The sequence below is a fragment of the Synchiropus splendidus genome, chromosome 17, assembly GCF_027744825.2.
Source record: "Synchiropus splendidus isolate RoL2022-P1 chromosome 17, RoL_Sspl_1.0, whole genome shotgun sequence".
In the NCBI taxonomy this organism is placed as follows: Eukaryota; Metazoa; Chordata; class Actinopteri; order Syngnathiformes; family Callionymidae; genus Synchiropus; species Synchiropus splendidus.
Genome location: NC_071350.1, coordinates 10,029,981 through 10,051,064, shown reverse-complemented (window position 1 = coordinate 10,051,064; position 21,084 = coordinate 10,029,981). Strand labels below are relative to the sequence as shown.

General features: G+C 39.7%; 3 protein-coding genes across 6 annotated transcripts; 1 reads left to right on the top strand and 2 right to left on the bottom strand.

Moving 5' to 3' along the window:
- Positions 1 to 725: 725 nt before the first annotated feature.
- LOC128748315 (palmitoyltransferase ZDHHC20-B-like) lies at positions 726 to 7,809 on the bottom strand. 2 transcript variants are annotated; one of them, XM_053846963.1, is made up of 13 exons: positions 7,678 to 7,809; positions 6,971 to 6,997; positions 6,044 to 6,138; positions 5,836 to 5,956; positions 5,535 to 5,604; positions 5,430 to 5,462; positions 4,272 to 4,392; positions 3,571 to 3,703; positions 3,367 to 3,493; positions 3,204 to 3,290; positions 3,055 to 3,134; positions 2,939 to 2,985; positions 726 to 1,427 (listed from the first exon to the last, which is right to left on the bottom strand). In XM_053846963.1, the coding sequence occupies exons 1-12, from the start codon at positions 7,793 to 7,795 to the stop codon at positions 2,942 to 2,944; spliced, it is 1,056 nt and encodes a 351-aa protein (XP_053702938.1). In that variant the 5' UTR covers positions 7,796 to 7,809; the 3' UTR covers positions 726 to 1,427; positions 2,939 to 2,941. The 2 variants fall into 2 exon arrangements, with proteins under 2 accessions (XP_053702938.1, XP_053702939.1); XM_053846964.1 differs by having other exon boundaries at positions 726 to 1,424.
- Positions 7,810 to 8,430: 621 nt separating this feature from the next.
- pcyt1bb (phosphate cytidylyltransferase 1B, choline b) lies at positions 8,431 to 13,098 on the bottom strand. Its single transcript, XM_053848008.1, has 8 exons — positions 12,760 to 13,098; positions 11,390 to 11,489; positions 10,739 to 10,855; positions 10,523 to 10,674; positions 10,165 to 10,243; positions 9,960 to 10,102; positions 9,679 to 9,867; positions 8,431 to 9,132 (listed from the first exon to the last, which is right to left on the bottom strand). Exons 1-8 carry the CDS (start codon positions 12,835 to 12,837, stop codon positions 8,899 to 8,901), a joined length of 1,092 nt encoding a protein of 363 aa, XP_053703983.1. The 5' UTR covers positions 12,838 to 13,098; the 3' UTR covers positions 8,431 to 8,898.
- Positions 12,770 to 21,015, top strand: lipia (lipase, member Ia). 3 transcript variants are annotated; one of them, XM_053848006.1, is made up of 13 exons: positions 12,770 to 12,900; positions 14,630 to 14,684; positions 14,815 to 14,881; positions 15,022 to 15,090; positions 17,552 to 17,922; positions 17,984 to 18,092; positions 19,017 to 19,118; positions 19,180 to 19,269; positions 19,334 to 19,501; positions 19,585 to 19,674; positions 19,977 to 20,085; positions 20,264 to 20,437; positions 20,502 to 21,014. In XM_053848006.1, exons 2-13 carry the CDS (start codon positions 14,667 to 14,669, stop codon positions 20,584 to 20,586), a joined length of 1,452 nt encoding a protein of 483 aa, XP_053703981.1. In that variant the 5' UTR covers positions 12,770 to 12,900; positions 14,630 to 14,666; the 3' UTR covers positions 20,587 to 21,014. The 3 variants fall into 3 exon arrangements, with proteins under 3 accessions (XP_053703981.1, XP_053703980.1, XP_053703982.1); XM_053848005.1 differs by lacking the exon at positions 14,815 to 14,881 and having other exon boundaries at positions 12,774 to 14,684; positions 20,502 to 21,015; XM_053848007.1 differs by lacking the exons at positions 14,630 to 14,684; positions 14,815 to 14,881 and having other exon boundaries at positions 12,832 to 12,900; positions 20,502 to 21,013.
- Positions 21,016 to 21,084: the final 69 nt, after the last annotated feature.

Below are 21,084 nucleotides of genomic sequence, written 5' to 3'. Positions count from 1 at the left end.
TTTACAAACTGAAGACGCTAAGACGGGAGGCAGCAGCCAAAGGTCGGACTTGCACTTGCACTTGTAAGTGTCATTTTTAGAGGCTACATTTAGCATGGCCACCTCTGCGTTTGAGACATTAATAAATGTCTTCCATCCGTGAATCTGACTTACAACTAATTTCAAGCTCCAATGGACCACGACTGATAACTTGGTGGACCAGAATTTGGCCCCCATGACAAGAGTTTGACTCCTCTTTATTGCTCTTGCTGCACATATCGTTGTCAATCGGAGCACAGAAACAACCAGATTTCAAGATTCTTAATATAAATTGTAAATATTTCAAGATATTTTAAGTGGTGAATAGTGACAGAACTGAAGGAAAAATAGTAATTATTTATTTTAAATAGTAATAAAGCGCTTCCTACTGCCGACGTTATGAATGTTCTCAATTGAGTTGCTTTTTCGCGTCTAACTAAAGGCACTTTACTCAAAGGTATTTTCCTCAATGTTCTTATTTATTTTGAGGGACAGAAAGTAGTGTTAAATGAGATGTGTTAAAAGAATCTAACAAAAAAAACCACTAAGAAAAAATAAACTCCAAAAAGCAACTAGTTAAATGTAGTATTCACATATGTAGTTTCACTCTGACATTGTGGGCCGCACTTTAGATGTGTTGTTCTTTTTTGGGGTAGGACATTGTCCAGCAATATAAACCAGAAACAGATGCAATGTTTTTTCACATTTATTGAAACAGAACAATGTTCATCAGTCAACATGTTAGCACTGAGCTAATCACCAGGTTAGTACACAAAAGAATCACGGATCATCCAGCGACTCGTCGCAGCAGCGTTAGCTGCTTCTGACAGCTAGTGACACATTGTTCAAATATCCCTGTACTTGAACATAAAAGTCTCGATTCGCTGCCTTATAAACTCCGGCTTATCTGCCTTGGCTCACGTTCAAAATGAAATTATCAAAAAGATCCTTGACCTTTAAGACTTCTGTGAGGTATTAACACGCAGATATTCATCAAATAAAAATGCAAAAAATTACGCACAGCATCCCATACAGTGTGTTTGTCAAGTAAAGGAAATGTTTAGTTCAAATAAATAGGTTACAAACATCTACATGCATTTCTGTTTAACACAATATTAAAAATGGATTTGGTCCCATATTCTTCCACACACACATATAAAATAAAAATAAAAAGTGCATGGGATGTACATTGGAATGCCTTGTATCTGCATACAGAGAAACAAACAGAGAAATCTGTAATGGAGCGGAATCTGATTTTCCAAGACGTCTTAGGGCTTGAAACATGTAAAAGAGATTATTTGGAATTAATACTGATAGAGAGGTGTTTGTTGCTGAAAGATTTGACGTTGTGATGATGATAGTGATGGAGACAGTTGAAGGCAGCAGAGTCCACAGCTGTGCTTCCCCTACTGAAACAGATATGGACATCTGGATTACAGTCAACCCAGTACTAACTGTGCTCATGACTTTGGCCTGCCACGAGTAAACTCCACCGATTCAAGTCGCAGGTCTTTCACATTATTTGCCGACTACACAGTACTAAGTAACCCCAGGCCAACTCTCCCACGCTCTGTATGAGGTTTCTCATTAAACAAAAATGCACAGTGGGGTCCAACTGGCCTCTGTCAGTCATTTGTAAACAAATATAAAATCCTAACAAGAGCAACAAACCCACCTGTGCTACTGCTGCTGCCTACTACAGGCCAGATGGACATTATTTGACCATACTCTTAAAGGCATATTGATTGTTTTATTTATTTATTTATTCCATAACTCCCAGTAAATGATGGATCATTTTTAAATATCATTTATTCACATTTCAAGTTTCATTTTGCAACAATAACTTTTTTTTTTTTACAAATGGAATAAAAATACAAATATTTTCTTGAAAATCATGAATAATCCTGAACTACTATCATTTTTGCGATAATAACGCAAACAAGCGTGATCCATTCATTTTCATCTACCAATCCAAGGCTGGGTCAAGGGGTCAGCAGACATCGTAAAGAGACCCTGACTTCCCTATAAACTCCCCTATAAAATCTTCTGGGTCAATATCACGGTGCATCACCTGAGTGACAATGGCTGCCCTCTGCACCCTGGATCAGCTCCTTCTAGTCGACCACCTCAAGTGTCTTTTCTCAATGTTGACAAGGGACTGTCCCACTTTGAGACTCTCCTCACTCTCCTTTCCTCTTTACTCTTTCCTTAACCATTGAATTCACAGCTCTTTGACCGACAGTGCTCCACCCTCCCCTCACACACAAGTGAGAGCCCAGAACAAGTGCATTTCCAATACAAACAAAATTGCAACACATAACTTTGTACATAGTTATGGAATAACTATGTTGCACTGGAAATTAAATATCAATGACTGGCCCAGGAAGCAAAAGGACAATCTTTACTCCTCTGTAATTCAGTAAGCTCTACACTCAGGCTATGAGAAAATACTGACACACTCAAATATCGCCATACTTGATTGTGCAATTTTGTAGTTTTGTTGAACTATCGCAATATTGATCGTGTGATATTGTCTTGATATTTTAAGTCAGCTAGATCAATATTTAATACATAGACTCTTGGATATGATGCTGCATTTGTGATGTGTTTAACAATAAGTCTAATAATTATTTTTGTATACTGGAATTATTTTGTTGATTCATTCGTCTGTGCAAACCGGAACAAAACTGAGGTCATTAGAATAAACTCATACTCATGCATATAATACTCTACTGCATTATCTGATTTTCCCCATTAAAATGATGGTTATTATTACACTGTATAGTGGAACTTACAGTATCACAATGTATGGTATCGCCACTCATGTATCGGGATACGTATCATATCGCATGATAACTGCCCCCGACACACTGAATCCATACCTGAATGTGTCTGTATAATAACATCGGAATATACATACCTGCTACTGCTCTCTCTCCAACATGACCGAGTCCTCCACACCATCAGCTGAAACATAAATAAACAATAAACCAGTTCATTTACGAGAGCAGAATAGAAAGCATCATCAAGTCCAACCTTGTTTCTCTTTGGCTTCCTCTGTTGTGTGGTGTACATGGTCAACAGCGACTTGAGTGTCGGGCTCCACAGGAACAGGGCTGGTTTTAATAAGTCACCGCAGGAATGAAGAAACAGTCTGACAGTGAAAGTTGAAGTTATATACGTGCCTTTTGCCATTCTGCTGGAGAATGCCGTTGGCTTGTTCCGGGTCGATGTGCACCAGCCTGGTCACGAAGGAATGACCATCGCCTTGACTGATCACATAAAGGAAAAGTTGGAATCACCGGTTTTCAAAACAAGCTGATGTGTCATTTGATGCGATAAGTTCACCTTGAAAAAACAGGAAAGAACCAGTACTGTGCTTGATCTCCAAACACCTCAGCGATATTTCGTTTGAAGCCAAGAGAGAAGCCATTTTTGTCTGCGCCGCTGGGGAAAGTGGGAGCTCTGAAGGCTTCTGAAAGCAGGAAAACCAGACCGGTTTGAGCAAAAGAGAGTGGTCAGTCGCAGACGGAGCATGAAGGTCAGCAGTACCTATGGTGGTTCTGTTCTTCCCAATGAGCCAGAGATGGTAGATGAGCAGTGACAAGATGCTGATGTAGAAAATGGCCGCCACAAAGAATAGAAACAAGATGTGGAACTTGGCATGAGAATCGAGGAGCTGTTTCTTCACAGGGGAAGTGGAGAACAAAAGTTACATTTGAGCCTTGAGACGTTTTATTGAGTCAAAAGTCAGGTTGAACTGTGTTCTGCCAGTTTTAATTTGGGCTTAAACCCTCTTTGTGTCAGACAGACGACTGTGTTTTTCACATGAACACATTTTGCTTTTCACATTTTGCTTTTTTTGTTATTTTTTTCACAGAATATAGTCAAAGTAGAACACTGTTTTTGTGAAGATTAGGCGTTTTAATCATTTCGTGCTGCAGAAAAAGTTTAATGAAACACAGCATATTATACAATAATAACAATAGTTAAAAAAACTTTCATGTTGCTGTGGGGTCAAAATGTGTTGCTGTAATTCATTGGACTGTTCTACGGCACTTGAATGCTGCATCAAAAGAATCTCATTGGACACCAACAGCCTGGGAATGAGCATCAAAAATAAGAAAATCCCATGATGGGTAGAGACAAGCTGCAGAATCCTGCTCAATGAAGTTCCAGAAAATTGAATTTTGACAGGTTTTCCCTTCTTAAGTAACATGATGACACAATCATGATGAAAGAAGTGAACTTACTGTCCAGAACTTGATGAAATATTGGACGACTGTGGCTGAGATGACCACACAGTAAAGTGAAGCGTAGGCCAAGAACAAGACAAAGTACTTGTAGTTGGAGAATCCAACGCAGTTATTTACCCTGAAATACAAGCAATGTGCGTTGGTCAGTTAATGAAACTTGGAAAAGAGAAAGTGCTGCATTAAAATATGGTCAGATCTATAAAGAAACCTACAAAAACGTCTAAAGTATACAGGGGCTTACAAAAAAACTACGGTATAAACACACTGTATGTTAAAACAAAATGGCGACAGGAGTTGGAAATCACAATATCTGAAAGAGAACGGTGTTTACCGGTAATGTGCAATACATAACACAGTACTACGGCTTCAAGAAAATGGATGGAATTTGACTGGAAGACCATGACTAGATTTTTCATCACACACTGGAGAAAATGTGGACACATCAATGCTTCTCATTCTCATATATTTTGGACCTGTATTAAAATACAAATATTCTGGAACAATGTTATAAAAATTCTTGAGGAAAAATTTGAATTTAACATTGTTAAGGACCCACATACATGTCTGCTGGGACTCTTGACCTCACATGTGCAACAAAGTGAACAATATTTATTTAAAATGCTTGCTATTAAAAAAGCTACTGACATTATTGAAGAAATATGGCAGATGGAGCATTTGATCTCTCTGGTGAGACAGAAAACTGGGTTGTACACAAAAAGATGGACAAAATGGAACATTTTTCAGCAAAGAAAGTTCTTGTAATATCCCCATTGTTTTTCTGTGTATGTATTTGATTTTTATTTTATTGTTATTTATGTATTTTCCTAGACAAGTTATAAACCATTGTATGTATCATTTATCATTTTCAAAATGAAATGCCTGTACTTTGTAAAATTTGATAAATAAACAGTAAAAAAAGCAAACCTTCAGTGAAATAACAGAGTTCCTTGGTTGAGACTATATTACAGTTAAAACATACATTCACATGACTGAGCTCTAGTGCTTAGACAAATCCAAGTCTGTATGACATGCACTAAAAACACGCTGCCACTTTCATATTTGAAATTCACAGCCATCTTTTGTTACGACAGTTAAGCGGTTTATTGTGTAGGTTCACATCATTCTGAAGCTGAGAGAGAGGAAATAATACATTACCAGGGGCAGTGATGGTCCATCTTCAGCACACACCTGTAGCGGAGACACAAAAAGAGATGAATATTATTGTATCTACTCAACGCTACAGAAAGAGGCTTCACTCACATCTCACATGTCGAGCAGTGATGGCAGCGGTCAGGCTTGATCACCTGACATTGGTCGCAGTACCGCACAGCTGTAGGGATGAAAAATAACACTTAGAAATGAGCTGCAAGATTCCATAGGGACAGAGTGTTCTCCACTGTTTATGTTTGGAAGAGACGGAAACGTGCTCCACAGAGAGAGCAAGCTGCACCTGAGCCCAATTAAAGCACGATTATTAACACAAGCAGATGGAGCATCATAGAATTGGCTTCATTTATTCTATGACTCTAGCTTGTACAGGTCATTTACTTTGTCCGCTCACCTCCCCCTGGAGTTCTCGTGTAAACAGGTAAACTTTTCGCCACTTTCTTCAGAATTTCTTGCTGCATTTCTGCTCGCTCCGCCCTCTCAAACAGCTCCTTCTCTGCTCTGGGCAAAGAAAACTGAAAGCAGGATCAAAGATCAAAACATGAGATGTAATTACAACTGTATGACATTTATGGTAATGCACCAGGAAACAGAATACTTACAGCACTAGAGGGGTTGGAAGGTCTGGTCCAGATAGTTTTCCAGTACGACCATATGAACATGAAGAGGGAAATGTGAAAGATGACCAGGTAGCTGACTGGAAAGGAAAAATAAATAAATAATAAATTAATAAATTAAATGAACTCCACCCAATTAATCGCAGTTTAATGTTATAAGAATATTTGCCACAAGAAGCCACATTTATATATATATATATATATACATATATATATATATATTTGCAGAAAATGACAAATGATCTAAAGTTGCCGCACAGCGAGGTCAATCAAGGTGTGGATTAAGGACCACCAGATCAAGACCCTGCCCAATCTCCGGACCTGAAGCCCAGTGAAAACCTCTGGAAAGTGATGAAGAGGAAGATGGATGGTTGTAAGCCATCAAACAAAGCTGAGCTACTTGAATTCTTGCACCAGGAGTGGAATAAAGTCACCCAAGAACAATGTAAAAGACTGGTGAAGAGCATGCCAAGACGCATGAAGTTATTCCACCAAATATAAAATTAATATGATCTTGTTATCTTTGGATTATTTGAGGTCTGAAAACTTTGCATCGTTTTTGTTATTTCGACCATTTGTCATTTTCTGCAAATTAATACTCTAAATGACAATGTTTTCATTTGGAATTTGGAAGAAATGTTGTCAAAAATGTTACCTATAATGTTACCTTATATAACATATACCTATAAATAGTAAAATCAGAAATCATGACAATTTTGCAGTGGGCTCTTCCTAGGAAAATAGAAATAGTTTAGCTGAGTCTAGAAAAAAAACAATGTCACATTTTGTTATTAAAAATATTCCTAAACGTTTTTTTAAATAATGTTTCCATTCCATTTTTCTTCAAACGCACATAGTGTTTTTGATAATAAATGAATGAATAAAGGAGAGAGAGAAAGTCGGTGCTCTTACTTCGTTCTGCATTGTTTGCGATTGTATCTGCAAGAAAAAAGCAAACCAGCATGACCCACTAGTGAAAGGTAGGATGGTGGAACACATCCTCCACAACACACCATCCTCTCCTGGCTGGCAGCAGCCTGGCACGGCCGGCGGTGGACCAGCCATAAGAGCAAGCTTTGTCTAGGAGTCAGGGATGTCGCTGTCGTGACCCCAACAGATGCAGATAATTGTTTAACTTACCGCAGGCTGGTACCTACAGTACGGTCTCGTGTTTCAATAGCACAAGGTAGATTATTGACAGTGGAAAGCAATGAGGAAATAAATTTATGAATCCAACAAGACAATATTTATTTTGGATATAAATGAATTAGAGCTATCCATGTCAGTAGAGTGGTCTATTACAACTGTTTTATATTCATTTTTGCACAATAATATTACAGCCAAGTGACAAATCATTACACGTCATAAACACGTTCATAAGAATCTGGTGTCCAAACTTAAAACAACTTGGCTAAAGTAAAAAAATATAGTGCTTTCAAACATGCTATTAAAACGTATGAAATAGTCAAAATATCAACGTCACAGTTCGCATCACGAGGAAGTGCCACCTGTCCAGGTAAGTGCATGTTTACAGCCTGCGGTGCTGAAACCCCACAACAACTCGTGTTCAACAGACGCTTGCAGCGAAATAATTTGGAATTAAAACGGGGTTTACTTACAGACGCAAAGCTCGACCACGTACGCGTAGTAGGACCAGCCGACGACCAGGTTTATGAAGAGAACAGGGATCCAGCGGGGAGCTCGCTGACACCACCTCAGCACAGGAGAGGGAGCCATCTTTAATCCCAGCGCTGCTCAACCTGCCTCTGACGTCACCGCCTCAGCGAACACAGATGAGTCGGCGAAAAACTACAACGCCCAGAGTTCAGCGCGTGCATAAGCACAGCGTCGCTACAGCGTCGCAATAGCGAGATTATACATGATTCTCAATAATTTAGTTCACCTCTTTATAATGGAATGGTTCTGTAGTTACATCCAAGAATCGAAAACATTATTTAATTCGTGATTATATTTATGTTTCAACTGCCGTTATTACCCACTATATTTCTATTTCTATTAGGTCAGATAATTCTATATTAATATTTCCTAGATTGTACTTATGTTGTGTAAATAGGTTATTTGTAACAGTTTTGTTTTTAATTTTTTTTCATGCAATCATAGATGAATACACACTTCATTCATACTAGTCCGTTACCTTATGGAATATGGAAAAGAATGATAATTCATGAGACTGTTATTTGCTCGTTGCACATACACTAATACTTGTAATACTTTGTATTCGTGTATTACAGCACAACGACAATCAAGTTTATTTCAAGTGTCAATACACTCTTATTTACCCAGCAGAATCATTCACTTATTTACACATCCTCATTGTATTTTTTCACATTTTTGAAAATCACATGAACATTTACACCAATACATCATGAACAAAATCTTCTAAATAAATGGTAAATAAATGACACAGAAACAATTTATTTCTTTTATCAAATTTCTGGGGAAGCTGGAAATAGGTCGGGGCGGTACATTTATTTTTACATTAAACAGCTACTGTATCTTCTGTAATTTTTCAAATTGGTTTCAATACCTGCGTTCTGTCCCTGGCCACAAGAGGGCAACCCTCATATTTGTCAACACTTGTCAGTAAAGTTAATGTATAACGCTCATATGAACACTTTATCTCTTTTAAGTATCAATTTCAGTTGTACATTTAGCTAAGAAAAAGTTTATACCCTCAGTGTAAACTGCCAGGAAAGTATTTGGAACAAGAAAATAATGCATGATAAATATTACGAGCTTATGTTGAATCAATAGTCTTCATCCCTGCAGCATTACAGTGAGTCATAAATATGTGAATTGTCGCTGATATTGTGATGACATCACTGAAGGTGACCACTGTATTTCGTTGCGGCCTTGAAGGAAGAGCGGCTGCCCTTTTTACGCCGTGAGGGTGAGGATGGGGTGGATGGGGGAGAGAGAGAGGATGGTGAAGCGCTGGCTGAGTCAGGGGAACCCGATCGCAGTCTGGTGGGACTGCTGCTGGGGGATCCTCGGGGGGACGAGTACGGTGACAAGGCCTGAAGCATCCTTCCACTCCGCTCCTGAATCACATGCTGGACGGAAAACAAACATGTAAAAGGTTAGCGTCTGACTGAGACCATCAAACAATGAAGCACGTATGGATGAATTTTGAAGAGGTGATATTTACTAATGTAAGCTCAAATATTTGTTTCTTCAGCAGCCAGTGTAGTTAAGAGATCACTGTTGTCATCCAGGTGTGCAAACAGATGATGACTAGACGAATAACTGTTAGTCACATACACAACCGTGACCCCTAGTTATGAAGCTTTGCATGCCAATTTTAGCTTAGCTGGAGAACAATGTAAGTAAAAGGTCCATTGTATTCCTTCCATATTAGAATTTTTTATGGATTTGGGGTTTGTTTACAGTTCAATTGGTGGACTTGGGGAAGCATTTTATAATCACTTTGCATCTTAGCTGAACTACTTTTTAATGACACATATACAGAGCGGAATCATCTTCCAATCCTCTTCCAGCTTCTACCTCACATCTCAGAAGACCAACATGTTCAGCCTGAGATTTTGCTCATGCAAGGACTGGAAATCTTTCCTCAAGTGTATGAATACATTCAAACGCACCCATGCACCGTCGGGTCCAAACAGTTCCAGGAAGTTTCCGATGAATTCTCGTGACTTCTCTTCCCACTTGTGAATCAGGTCTTGGCTCTTCTCTTCCACTCGGTACACAAAGTGTTTGGACTTCTCCTCCACGGTGCGCACAGTTTCCTTCATCCTATCCACCTGATTCTGAAGTCTATACTTTTTCTCCTGCCCCAAACAAAGACGTGAAAAAACTTTGAAGTAAGTTGTAAACGTGAGTGTTGTGATAAGATCTAAGGGTCGGAATACAGTTCACTCACATTGATGAACCCAACATTGAGCTCCTGAGCCGTGTAGCCTCTCTGCAAGTTTCGTCGCACATAGATGTCGTAGTTCCGTACAATACGTGTGATGAGGTCAGACGTGGAAATGCCTTCTGTTCTCTTGGTGGCAACAAACATCCCTGTAACAATAAGGAACTGAACCTCTGAATCAGGACTGAGAGGAGGAGATGAAAGAACATACCGGCTTCTTTTATGTGTTTATAGACGTCCTCTGACCCCGCTGAGCTGTAAGGGATGTCATCATGGGCCACAAAATCTATCTGTGAGATAGATAGAGAAGTTCATGAAGAGAGATTGCGAAGCCTAATTCTCTGTAGGGGGTCAATGTGAAAGTCACATTTCATTTGTAATGTTTGATATTCCACTCTTATTCTATAGAACGACCTTGTAATGTGCGACTATTCTATTCTAACCGCCTTTCTTTGTTTATTCTTTAGAAAGTATTTTTCTTTTGTAACAATTCCGATAGTAACGTCTCAAATACTCAGTCATAACACCATGAGTCAGTTAATACACTGTTTGACTGTGTGACCTTTGACCTTATGTTTCTTGAGGAACTCCGGCGTAAGCGTCCAGGGGGCGTCACGGACCACCTCATCCACGTAGCGACAGTGTCTGAGCGCGTCGTATCTCTCATCCTCTGTCATCACTGTGAAGCCTTTCAGCTTGTGCGTCAGCTCGTCGCTGCAGACTGGAGACACAGTTCATGAGCCTCACTGTTAAGTGAGAAGTAAATGTAAGGTTTGACACTTTACCTCCAACAATCAGGTGTGTGTTGGGGAACACATTTTTGGCCTGCATGAGAGCGCGAGCGTGTCCCGAGTGAAACAGATCGAAGATTCCGTCGGCGTAAACTCTCACCGGTCGATTAGCTGGAAGGAAAAACAGCTCAGGTAATCCTCAGACTCACATCGAAACAAATTCAAATAAATTTGAAATGCTAGTTAGAACTTCAAGACGCAAGCTGGAAGCTATGTAAAACATATTAAAATAATATTAGTCAGATGAATATGACTTTCATTTTCAACAGTTAGTACAAAAGACCTGCACTTTTGTTACATTATAAATGTATTGGTATTTCAATAATCTCCTGACAGGCCTCATTTTTCAGCTCCTGTTACAAATAAGTTTTTTTTTTTTTTCTACTGATGTATGTTATTGTTTGCTCCAGTCCAGGACATAACTGATCAATAAATCATATTCTCAGAAATACTCATTCCCATGCACACAAACTTCATATTCCAGCCTCACTTTATACTTTTGCTTTTGATTCACTGTTGATATTATACCTGCACTTTGTACTCTGATACGCTCTCCGTTTTTTTTGTTTTGTTTGATACTCAAATCTTTCTTTATAAAACATTAATAACTGCCAATTTATGCATCATTCATTTTGAAAGAAGGACCTGGAGTTCCTCTCTTGGCCTGGGCGATGGTCAGCTTCTCATGAGGGACATCTGTCTCAAAGCCTGTTGATGAAGCAAACACCGCTGGTGCTTGCAGAGCCTGAGGACAAGAGCACGTCAAACAATACTCAGTGATTATTTTTATCATAAATAAAGATGAGAAATACTTATATTTGGCCATTGTAGAGTTATGGGAAGTGTTGCATTACATTATGGGACTTAAATGTGTGAGGCAACAGACTAGTGTGATTGGGAATTAAAAAAAACTATTTTAAGAAGGAATTTGTCAACATCTGAGTGTATGTGGAAATAAAAAATAGCCGAATAAATAGATGAGATGACATCATCCTTCCGATTCAACTTCAACATGCTGAAGTAACACACAGCTCAATCTGATGGACTTTGTGTTTGTTCTTATACTCAACTTTATCTGGCGCGATGTGACATAAGATGAACTTTGAACTGTGAAGCAGCTCAAAATTCTGTTCTGTGTTTGAGAGGTTTTATGTAGCTGTTGCAGCATTACAAATGTTTCGTGAAATTGTGTTATTTAGAGGCTTTGCAAATATCTTGGGGTTTAAAGTTAGTCGAGGTCAAGGTGACTAAAAATATATTTTCGTCTCAGGGTTGTAATGATTGACACACACTAGGGAGATAAGAATCAAAATAAACATTGTTACTATGGTTGTTAAGATGTTGCGGAATACCGTCATTATACTTTCTGTTTCCACTTCCTCTCAAATAGGCTGTTTCTGGATAAAACGGAACCCCGAAATCAGTGATTACACACCATAGACATCCCCAATTTTTTTTGCTTGACAATCAAATACAGTTCAAAGTCAGAGGAGCTCAATCTGTCGATTAAGTTCATGCAGGACGTGTTTGAAGGTGCCAGGACACACAGGGCAACGTAGTTTGTTGTGCTGCCAAAATCATCATTATCCACCAAAGAAAGCATCAACAAAGCAAGATGATCTAGTAAGCCTCAGTTTACGCCCAGTTTCAGATGTTTTATTAATGCTACAATTATATTTTTTATATCCATAAAAAAGGAGAAGGTACATGAGGATTATGATTATTATATGATTATTAACCTCATGGACAACAAGGATTATATTTTCTGGTTCAAAGATTTCTCCAGGTTAAAATGTGATTTTGTTGATCTAGTAAATGTTCATTAAATGGAAATTAATTTAATAAATTCTTGTTTTGTGACACGTACTTAAGTCAATTTCATCTAATCTGGTAAAAAAAAAAGTTCAATTGTTGTAGAGGATTATTTTATAATGTTTTTATTCATGTTCTAAAATGTAATACTGTAACATGTGGACTGTTAGAATTGCGTCACTGAGAGTGAGAGCAGCTCTTACCTTCGGTGGCGCTCTCTTGTGATTCGGTGTAGCTTGTTGTTGAGCATTGTTGCCTCGGTTTCTTCTCTTTCTAGACATCTCTCTCTTCAGTTTCCCACCGGGCCGTCAAGTGCAGAGGGTTCCAAAGCCGACAGCGTTTAAGTAAGTTGTCTGTCCCAGCCTGGTGACGGGAGACTAGTGGGCAAAGTTCAGGCCGCTCCGGTCTAGATTATAGTGCTCATCAATACGTGTGAGAGTGAGGCCTTTTCAGTGACAGTGTGATCGACATGTAACTAACCTAAACTCCAGTGGCTCTTCTTCATGGTAGCCTCTGGAATCCCAAACAGAAGGACACGGTTCTCTAACTGATGCCATTATGTAATATTTGTTCAGTGTACTCTCAGCAATCCTGCCTTCTTTCTATGTTAATGGGACACGATCTGGCTCAGGAGCCCTGACAGGTCAGGTTGTCATGACAACAGCCAGGACGTGGAGCTGAAGTGCGGAAAAAACCCAAATAAGTATGTGTCTATTATGCAGTATCTGAGAAGGACTATAAAGGAAGGATGACGGACGGGAAGCCTAAATGTGGCGACTAGAAGCTGACACAAGTTTCATGAGATAATTCAATCAACCACTACAAGCTGGAGTCATTTACTGTCAGAATGTCTGTTAAAATAGAGCAGCACATTGAAACACATTGTGAATATAGGATTTTCATAATTTACTTTTTAATCTCAACATCCGTATTTGATACATTTGAATTTATTTTTTTTTTCGGTGATACAACCATCATACATAAAACAAACCATTTTATAACCATTTTATAGAAGATGGAACAGTGTCAATCTTGGACTCTTCTTACTTCTTTAGTGTGAGTGGGAGCATGATAATACCATTATCTACCGAAAACAGACAGAAAAACAGACGAACAGCAGTTAACCATTAGCGCCGCTCTGCTTATTGACATTTGTCGTTGAATGTTTTTGGTTTCTGACATGTTACATTAGAAATTTGATCATCGGACGTGAAGGACGTAGCATGTTTATCATGGCTGCCTTTTTAAAACTTCTTTTTTTTCATCATGATGATATGGCAGAATTTTTGCCACATTTTTATGCTCATTCCTCTCATTGTCTGGTGTAAAATCTGGCTCCTAGTATGTGCTTATATATATACTTATAAACTGTAGACACTTATTAAATATAATTAATGCTCAGCATAGTGTGAAAGTATTTGTCCTCTCAACATAAAATATATAACTACTGTAACTTAAGTCTGAATTATTCAGTACATTCAGTTTGTGGGCCCTAATGTAGGTGGGGTTATCTTGACATAGGTCCCGCCAAAATGCCCTGCCATGAGTGCGACGGTGCGCCCTAAGTGATCGCTGCCAGTCGTCCATCTTTGTTTATCCACCTGCCCATAACCTCAAACTTGAACCTGCATCTTCATCTAGCAAGCTATTAGGTCTCTTCACTCGACTTCATGACAGCAACTCTGTAGTACAGTGTCCTTATTTATTGATTTATTTGCAGTCTGCCTCCTCTTCAAGACCTGTATGTCTCCAGGACCCAGAGACGTGCAGGTCGGATCAGAGCCGACCCTTCTCACCCTGGTCATGGACTGTTTGTCCCTCTTCCCTCTGGCAGGAGGCTTCGGTCCATCCAGACCAGAACCTCCCGTCACAGGAACAGCTTCTTCCCCTCGGCTGTCAGACTGTTAAATTCGTGATCAGCCTTTGTTATTTTATTTTATTTTATTTTATTTTATTTTATTTTATTTTTAACAGCACTTGTTGGTGGGGCCTCCACTGACCATGGCAATAAATTCTATTCTGATTCTGATCTATGTCTTCACTTTCCCTCTGATTACCGTGCACTGGTTTCAGGGAGTCCATGTGACAGAGCAGCAGCTAAACCAGTTGGATGAGACAGAAACCAACCGTAAGTTCGCAGGAATTCTCTCTCCCGTCGAGACTCTGACCTGAGGGGAGGGGTGTGGTCAAGAGTGGGAGTGCTACTCCAGTGTTCCTGCTCACACTTCCTGAAGATCACGGTGCTCAAATATGTGCAGACACAAACATACAGCTGGGGAAACACTGTGACTCGCGACCACAAGACACTGACTCCGCCGGCGCGAGGTAAGAAGCGCTTCATTCTCCGTCGCGTCTCAGCTGAAACTGGCGGGAGGGAGTTGAGTGAAGTTTTTTAATTGGGTTTCCTCCCCGTGAGCTCACCTGTCGAAGGCTCTCTGGTAATTACGCTCTGCTTGTAATTACAGATCTCTCAGTCATGTTCCAGTGGAGCGCTCTGACAACGCTGCTGCTGGTAGCTGCGCACACAAGCAACAGTAAGATGCAAAACCACCTTGTGTTTGCCTGATGGTCTTGGATACACATGTGCAAAGCCCTTGATGAACATAGAAGTCAGGTGTCGACAGTAGATAGATAGATAGATAGATAGATAGATGGACAGATAAGCAGATAGACAGATAGACAGACAGACAGACAGACAGATAGACAGACAGACAGACAGACAGATAGATAGATAGACAGATAATTGTAAATGAGTGTCTTTAATATTTTTAAAGTCAGATCTGGGTCACTGAAGGAGTCTCCTCCACTTCAGTACTTCACTACCTGAGGGTCTTGTTGGGACATGAGAACCAGGGAATTTAAAGGGCGACAGCAATGTATCATCTGAGGCAGAGAACTTTTTTGGCTCAAGTCATCAGCTTCCTACGGGTTCAATAGAGGGCGACGGGATCAAACCAAGTGTCTGAAGATCACACCGATATTTTAGGATGTTAAGTTCAAGCTGATCAAGAAAAGGAAGCGTGGCAGCCACAACCTAAAGATGATATCAGACAGCGAGTCAAACATACACATGCTTGCGGTGACGACTGAGAGGAACGGAGGAAGTAGCTATGCATCCGAACGTCTTGTCACATGAGCAGCAACAGTGCATCGCTTCAGTTGTTATTAGCCTAAATGACTGAGAGGAAATGATTCTACTCTCTTTCCTTTGAGTAGATTTAACTCCATCTCCAGCAGATCCCTGCTCCCCCAAACAGCTGCAGAACTCCTTCAGAAGCTAATCTATGTTCTCATGACTTAATGTAGTCAGATCACTTAAAGACACTCCCACAGCTTCTCTGATAAGATCTCACCTGGTATGTTTAAAAGCTGGGTGATACAGAAACGTAGCTGCAGACCGCAGGCGCCTTCATTCAACTGTCAACCAGGAGATGATGTATCTGATCAGGCAGTAGAATCAAGCAACATACAAACTTCATTTCATTTGTATTTCGTACACACACATATATATATATATATGAAAAGAAATGAATGACATCTGAGCTGATTCTCAGTCATTGTACGGATGAGGTCAGTGTGCATTTAAATGTCATCCTTCATTCAAAATAAAGTATATATATATATATATATATAAACACTTTTTTCAAATGTTTCATATTTAGCAACAATATATAAGTATAAAGGACATAAATATGGGGGGAAATATCTGACAAAAAATAAGTGAACTCAGGTTTCCTCCCCGCTTCGTACACCCTAGTATAATGTTCTCCTAGCTTTATTAAATATTTATATTTAAATAACTTGACCTCCTTGGTTATTGGCGTCACATTTCCTTGCTTGGCCAGACAATATTGCTAATTGATCTTCAGAATCCCATTTTGTAAGATGACAAAAGTGAAAAACTATGAGCAGAAATGTAGTGTGAACCAAATCCAGCTCTGTCAACATGTGAAGATCACAGCACCAACTTTATGTAAATATTGATTTAGTAAATAGCTATTTGCTTTCTATTTTCCTCTTCTCTGATGGTTCAGAAGCTCAGCAATATTTGATCAAACATTTGTAAAAAGAGAAGGGTGTGTGTTTGTCATCATGTCTGTTAATGCTATTTACTCACTGCTTTATTGACTCAGTCAGAGGCTCAGAGTTCATCACACCGATGATAATATTCATTCAATATTCTTTTTTTTTTTGTTAGTGAAAGTTGATAAAAATGCAGAGTTTTTTAGGTTTCTATGAAGAAAGAAGGTTGTACTGTCATTTGAAGCAGAAAAAGCATCTCTTTGGTGAGAAGGAATGTAGACAGACACCGGCATGGCAGTAGAGTTAAAGTGATAAGCGCAACACACTCAAAAGTGAATAAACACATCTTAAAAGCAAGATAACGTTGAACAAAACTGGGCAATAATAAACTTTATTTTGACCACAGGATGACATTCAAATGCACACTGACCTCATCCGTACCATGAGAATCTGCTCAGACGTGATTCATGTCTTTTCTTTCACGTTTCCAGTGAACCAGAATCACAGGGTTTACCAGAAGGACACCCACACACCCACACTTGTATTTCTATCCTTCTGGGGACATTGTTTCTCATTTTCCTTGCCTGACCATCCAAAACAAATGGCTAACCTCAACCAGGACTTAAACGTCTTCATCCTCAAATTGAGGCTTAACCATGTGGGGTCCAGCCAAATGTCCCCGCAAAGTCATACAGTTAGCATCACCTGACTTACAGAACATTTACATCATTTGGAATCTTTGACCAAAGCCTCACATCTCTGCGGTTCAAGTCGTCTGCTTGTGGCATAACTCAAGACGGGGAGGACACATTCACATGAAAACACACATCACACTTTCCACAGCTTCTGCTTTCTTCTGTGGTCATTATGAGTCAACGGAAGTTCAACAACAGTTTGTATTTTACCGCAGCTTTTGCGGAAACTATTAAAGAAGTGTGAGAAATCTGAAGGTCCCTTGTTGTCCGCCTCCAGCTCAGGAGTGTCACAACTTCACCAAACTGAAACTAGCTCACGCGATCATCGGCACCAGCGTGAGAGTGAAGCTGCTGCTCTACACCAGAGACAATGTGAACTGCGGCATCCTCCTCTCACACACCAACCTGACCACACAACCTCGCTTCAACCTGTCCCGGCCCACCACCTTCATCCTTCACGGCCTGCGGCCCACCGGATCGCCGCCCGTGTGGGTGGAGGAGCTGACCCAGGAGCTGCTGCGCCACGACGACCACAATGTCATCGTGATGGACTGGAACCACGGAGCTACCAATTTGAATTATTTTAAAGCTGTGGAGAACACACACAAGGCCGCAGAGAACCTCACCGCTTTCATCAGGAGGATGCAGGTAGCGGACGTGAGCGTCCGTTCAGTCTGACCAAACATGAACAAGTTTTTCATCAACACAGGAACATGGAGCTGCGATGGATAAGATCCACATGATTGGGATCAGCCTCGGCGCTCACATGTCAGGGTTCGTTGGAGCCGAACTGAACGGGACGATAGGAAGAATTACAGGTGTGTGGAGAGGTGTGAAGCTCAATGAGAGATGAATTTCAGTCTTAGTTTTCCAGGACAAACAAGTGAGATCACAATCTATTTATTGACTAAAATAAAATACTAAATTCACAGCATTTTTTCCTATTTATCAAGCTTCTTTCTCCAACTATTTTAAATGTTATTTGCTAAAAATGAATTTGTTTTCTTACAATCCACTTTTGCATTTTTGCTTGAATTACATTCATATTTTTTTATTTATTTAAATGTAATTTCACTTTAATCAGGTCAATTTCTTTTTTCCCCCCTAAGATTTATTTATTTGTATTTTTTGTACAGTTGTTTGCATTTAATGTCAAATATAATATATATATAATATTTAAAATCCCTCTGAATATTTTACTTTCAGATATTACATTTTTATCCTCACAATATTTTACTTTTTCTGTAAATTAGGATATCAATACTTTTTATTCCTCATCCTTGTCTCTTTGGAACAATTGCTTTCAAATAAATACACAAACAATAATAATAAGTAAAAATACACAATTATATACTATTAATCACAATTTTAACTTCATTACATTTTTATTTAATTAGTCCAACCAATAATAAAACTATTTTCAGTGAATAAAGCTATTGCTTTTATAATTATACTTAATTATTTTTCCCATGTTTTTGCTTTTCTTTCCTCAAGCTTTTCAAAGTACCGGTACTTTCTTTTACATTTTCATTTTTGTCTCTAAATATGTAATAATTCTATCCTTATCTTCAAAGGTCATTTAATCTAATATCATTTATTTTTGTTCACAACTTCAGTTCAAATTATTGCTTTGCCGCCATGTTACTTGACTAGTCAGATAATGTTGACTCATATTTAAACTTTCAGGTAAAAAAAAATCAAATAAAAATAAAAATGATGCTAATACTTGTCGTCCCTTGTAGCCCTGGATCCAGCTGGGCCTGTGTTCACAGGAACTCCTCCAGAAGACAGACTGGACCCCTCAGACGCTCAGTTTGTGGATGTTCTCCACACCGACATTGACGGTACGGACTGACTTTGTTCCCAATAGCTCCTCATCTGAAATGGCTCCTTGTGCTGTTGCAGGTCTTGGCTACAGGGAGCCTCTGGGTCACATCGATTTCTACGCCAACGGTGGGACGGACCAACCCGGCTGCAGCAGATTCATCTTCTCATGTAAGAAAGTCACGCATCACATAGAGATGCATTGTCCCAACCACTCTTTGTGATCCACTCCCAGTCAACTCCTACATCAAGTGTGACCACCAGAGATCAGTCTTCCTCTTCCGCGAGTCGGTGGACCACACCTGCCAGTCTCGGGCGCTTCCCTGCTCCTCCTACAATGACTACCTGGACGGCAAATGCCTGTCCTGTGACCAGTTTGGCGGTGCTGGATGTCCAGTGTTTGGTGTGTTGACTCTTCTTACAGACAGGAAACTTCACAATTCTCATGCTGCATCCTTCACTGCAATGTGTTTTTATGAAACACAGGCTATGACATCACAAAATGGAAAGATGCCATCCTCCAACTGGGACCAACAAAGGCTTATTTTACAACTAACCAACGGTCACCGTTTTGCAGTGAGTATCAGACGTTGGTGGATAGAAATAACTGGCTGTGCTGTTTGTAGAAACCTTCTTAAACCTGTTAATAAACGTCAAGCTCTTGTAGACCACATTTGGCCCCCGAGCCCTGCTTTGACCCATGGTTTTTAGTGAGATTTCTCACTTGTCTCGCTTGCCATAGAAAAGTTAGTGTTCAAACTTTTCAGGAGTTGATCTCAGAGGTAAACATGGCTGATGTTGATGAACACAAATACAGGAGAATATGAGTTTTAGCTGCTGTGAGATCACATCAAATGTAACTTTTTTTTCCTATCAAGTGACCAACTACCGAGTGGACGTGGTGGTCTGGAACGAGGAGGTTCGCTGGGGGTACATCACCGTCAAACTGCATAACAAGACGGAAACTGCAGTGGCGACTATTGACCAGTAGGTCACATTTTCATGGATGAAATCTCTCTTGGTTATTGTGTGTAAAGGTATTTTTATCTGGAGAACTTATTGAGGAAAATCTGTTTTTTTATTGATATTCAAAAACTTTAAATGTAAATTTATATATTCTATAGTCTTACAAGCTTGAATTATCTCTGCCTCATTCTTGTTTCAGCCGAGCGTCAGAGTTCAGGAAATTCCACGAGAGCCATTTGTTTGCCCAGTTTGACAAGAAGCTGCCGGCCGTGGACAGAGTGTCGGCCATGTTCTACACCGGGAACGTTTTCCAACCCAAATACAAACTCCGGGTTCTCCGACTTCGCTTAACCAATCTGGACGAGGAGAGCCAGTGAGTCACTTTCAAATAGTCATTGGTAACAAATGAACAGCCGCTTTAATCCCATCTCTCCCAGGTCTCTGTGTCGATACGACATCGTCCTGAAGGAGAATACGGAAGTGGAATTTAAGCCCCTCCCCTGTGAGGAGCTCACCTTCTGAGAAGAGTCACGTCCGAGGAGAAGTCGTGGCTTAGTCAGATATCCCCTCCTGCGCGGGGCCACATGTTGAGGCACATCTATGAAGCACTGCGTGAACCCCATGAGACTGAACCTGCTGTGAAGCTCTGTATTTGTAAGAGAACTTCTCTCCTGTTAGGTGGTTCACTCACTGAGCTTCGTCTGAACTGAAGAGGTTGTGAATACTCAACCCAAACAGCATCATGAGACTGTTGCTCCACAAACCAATGTTAATGTTAAGTATAATACCTGATGTTTGCCACATGATATATGACAGTATTTCTAATTTATTTGTAAAAATTATACATGATCACTGATTTTTTTTAAATGAACTGTTGTTTTATCTGCTATTTTAGTTTAGACCTTTTTTCATGTCTTTTCATAACAACAAAAGTTGTTTTCTGCTCATTCTTAATGATTCATTTTGCCACCAAAACATCACACACAAACACGTGACATGCGTTGGGTAAAAAAGTAATTT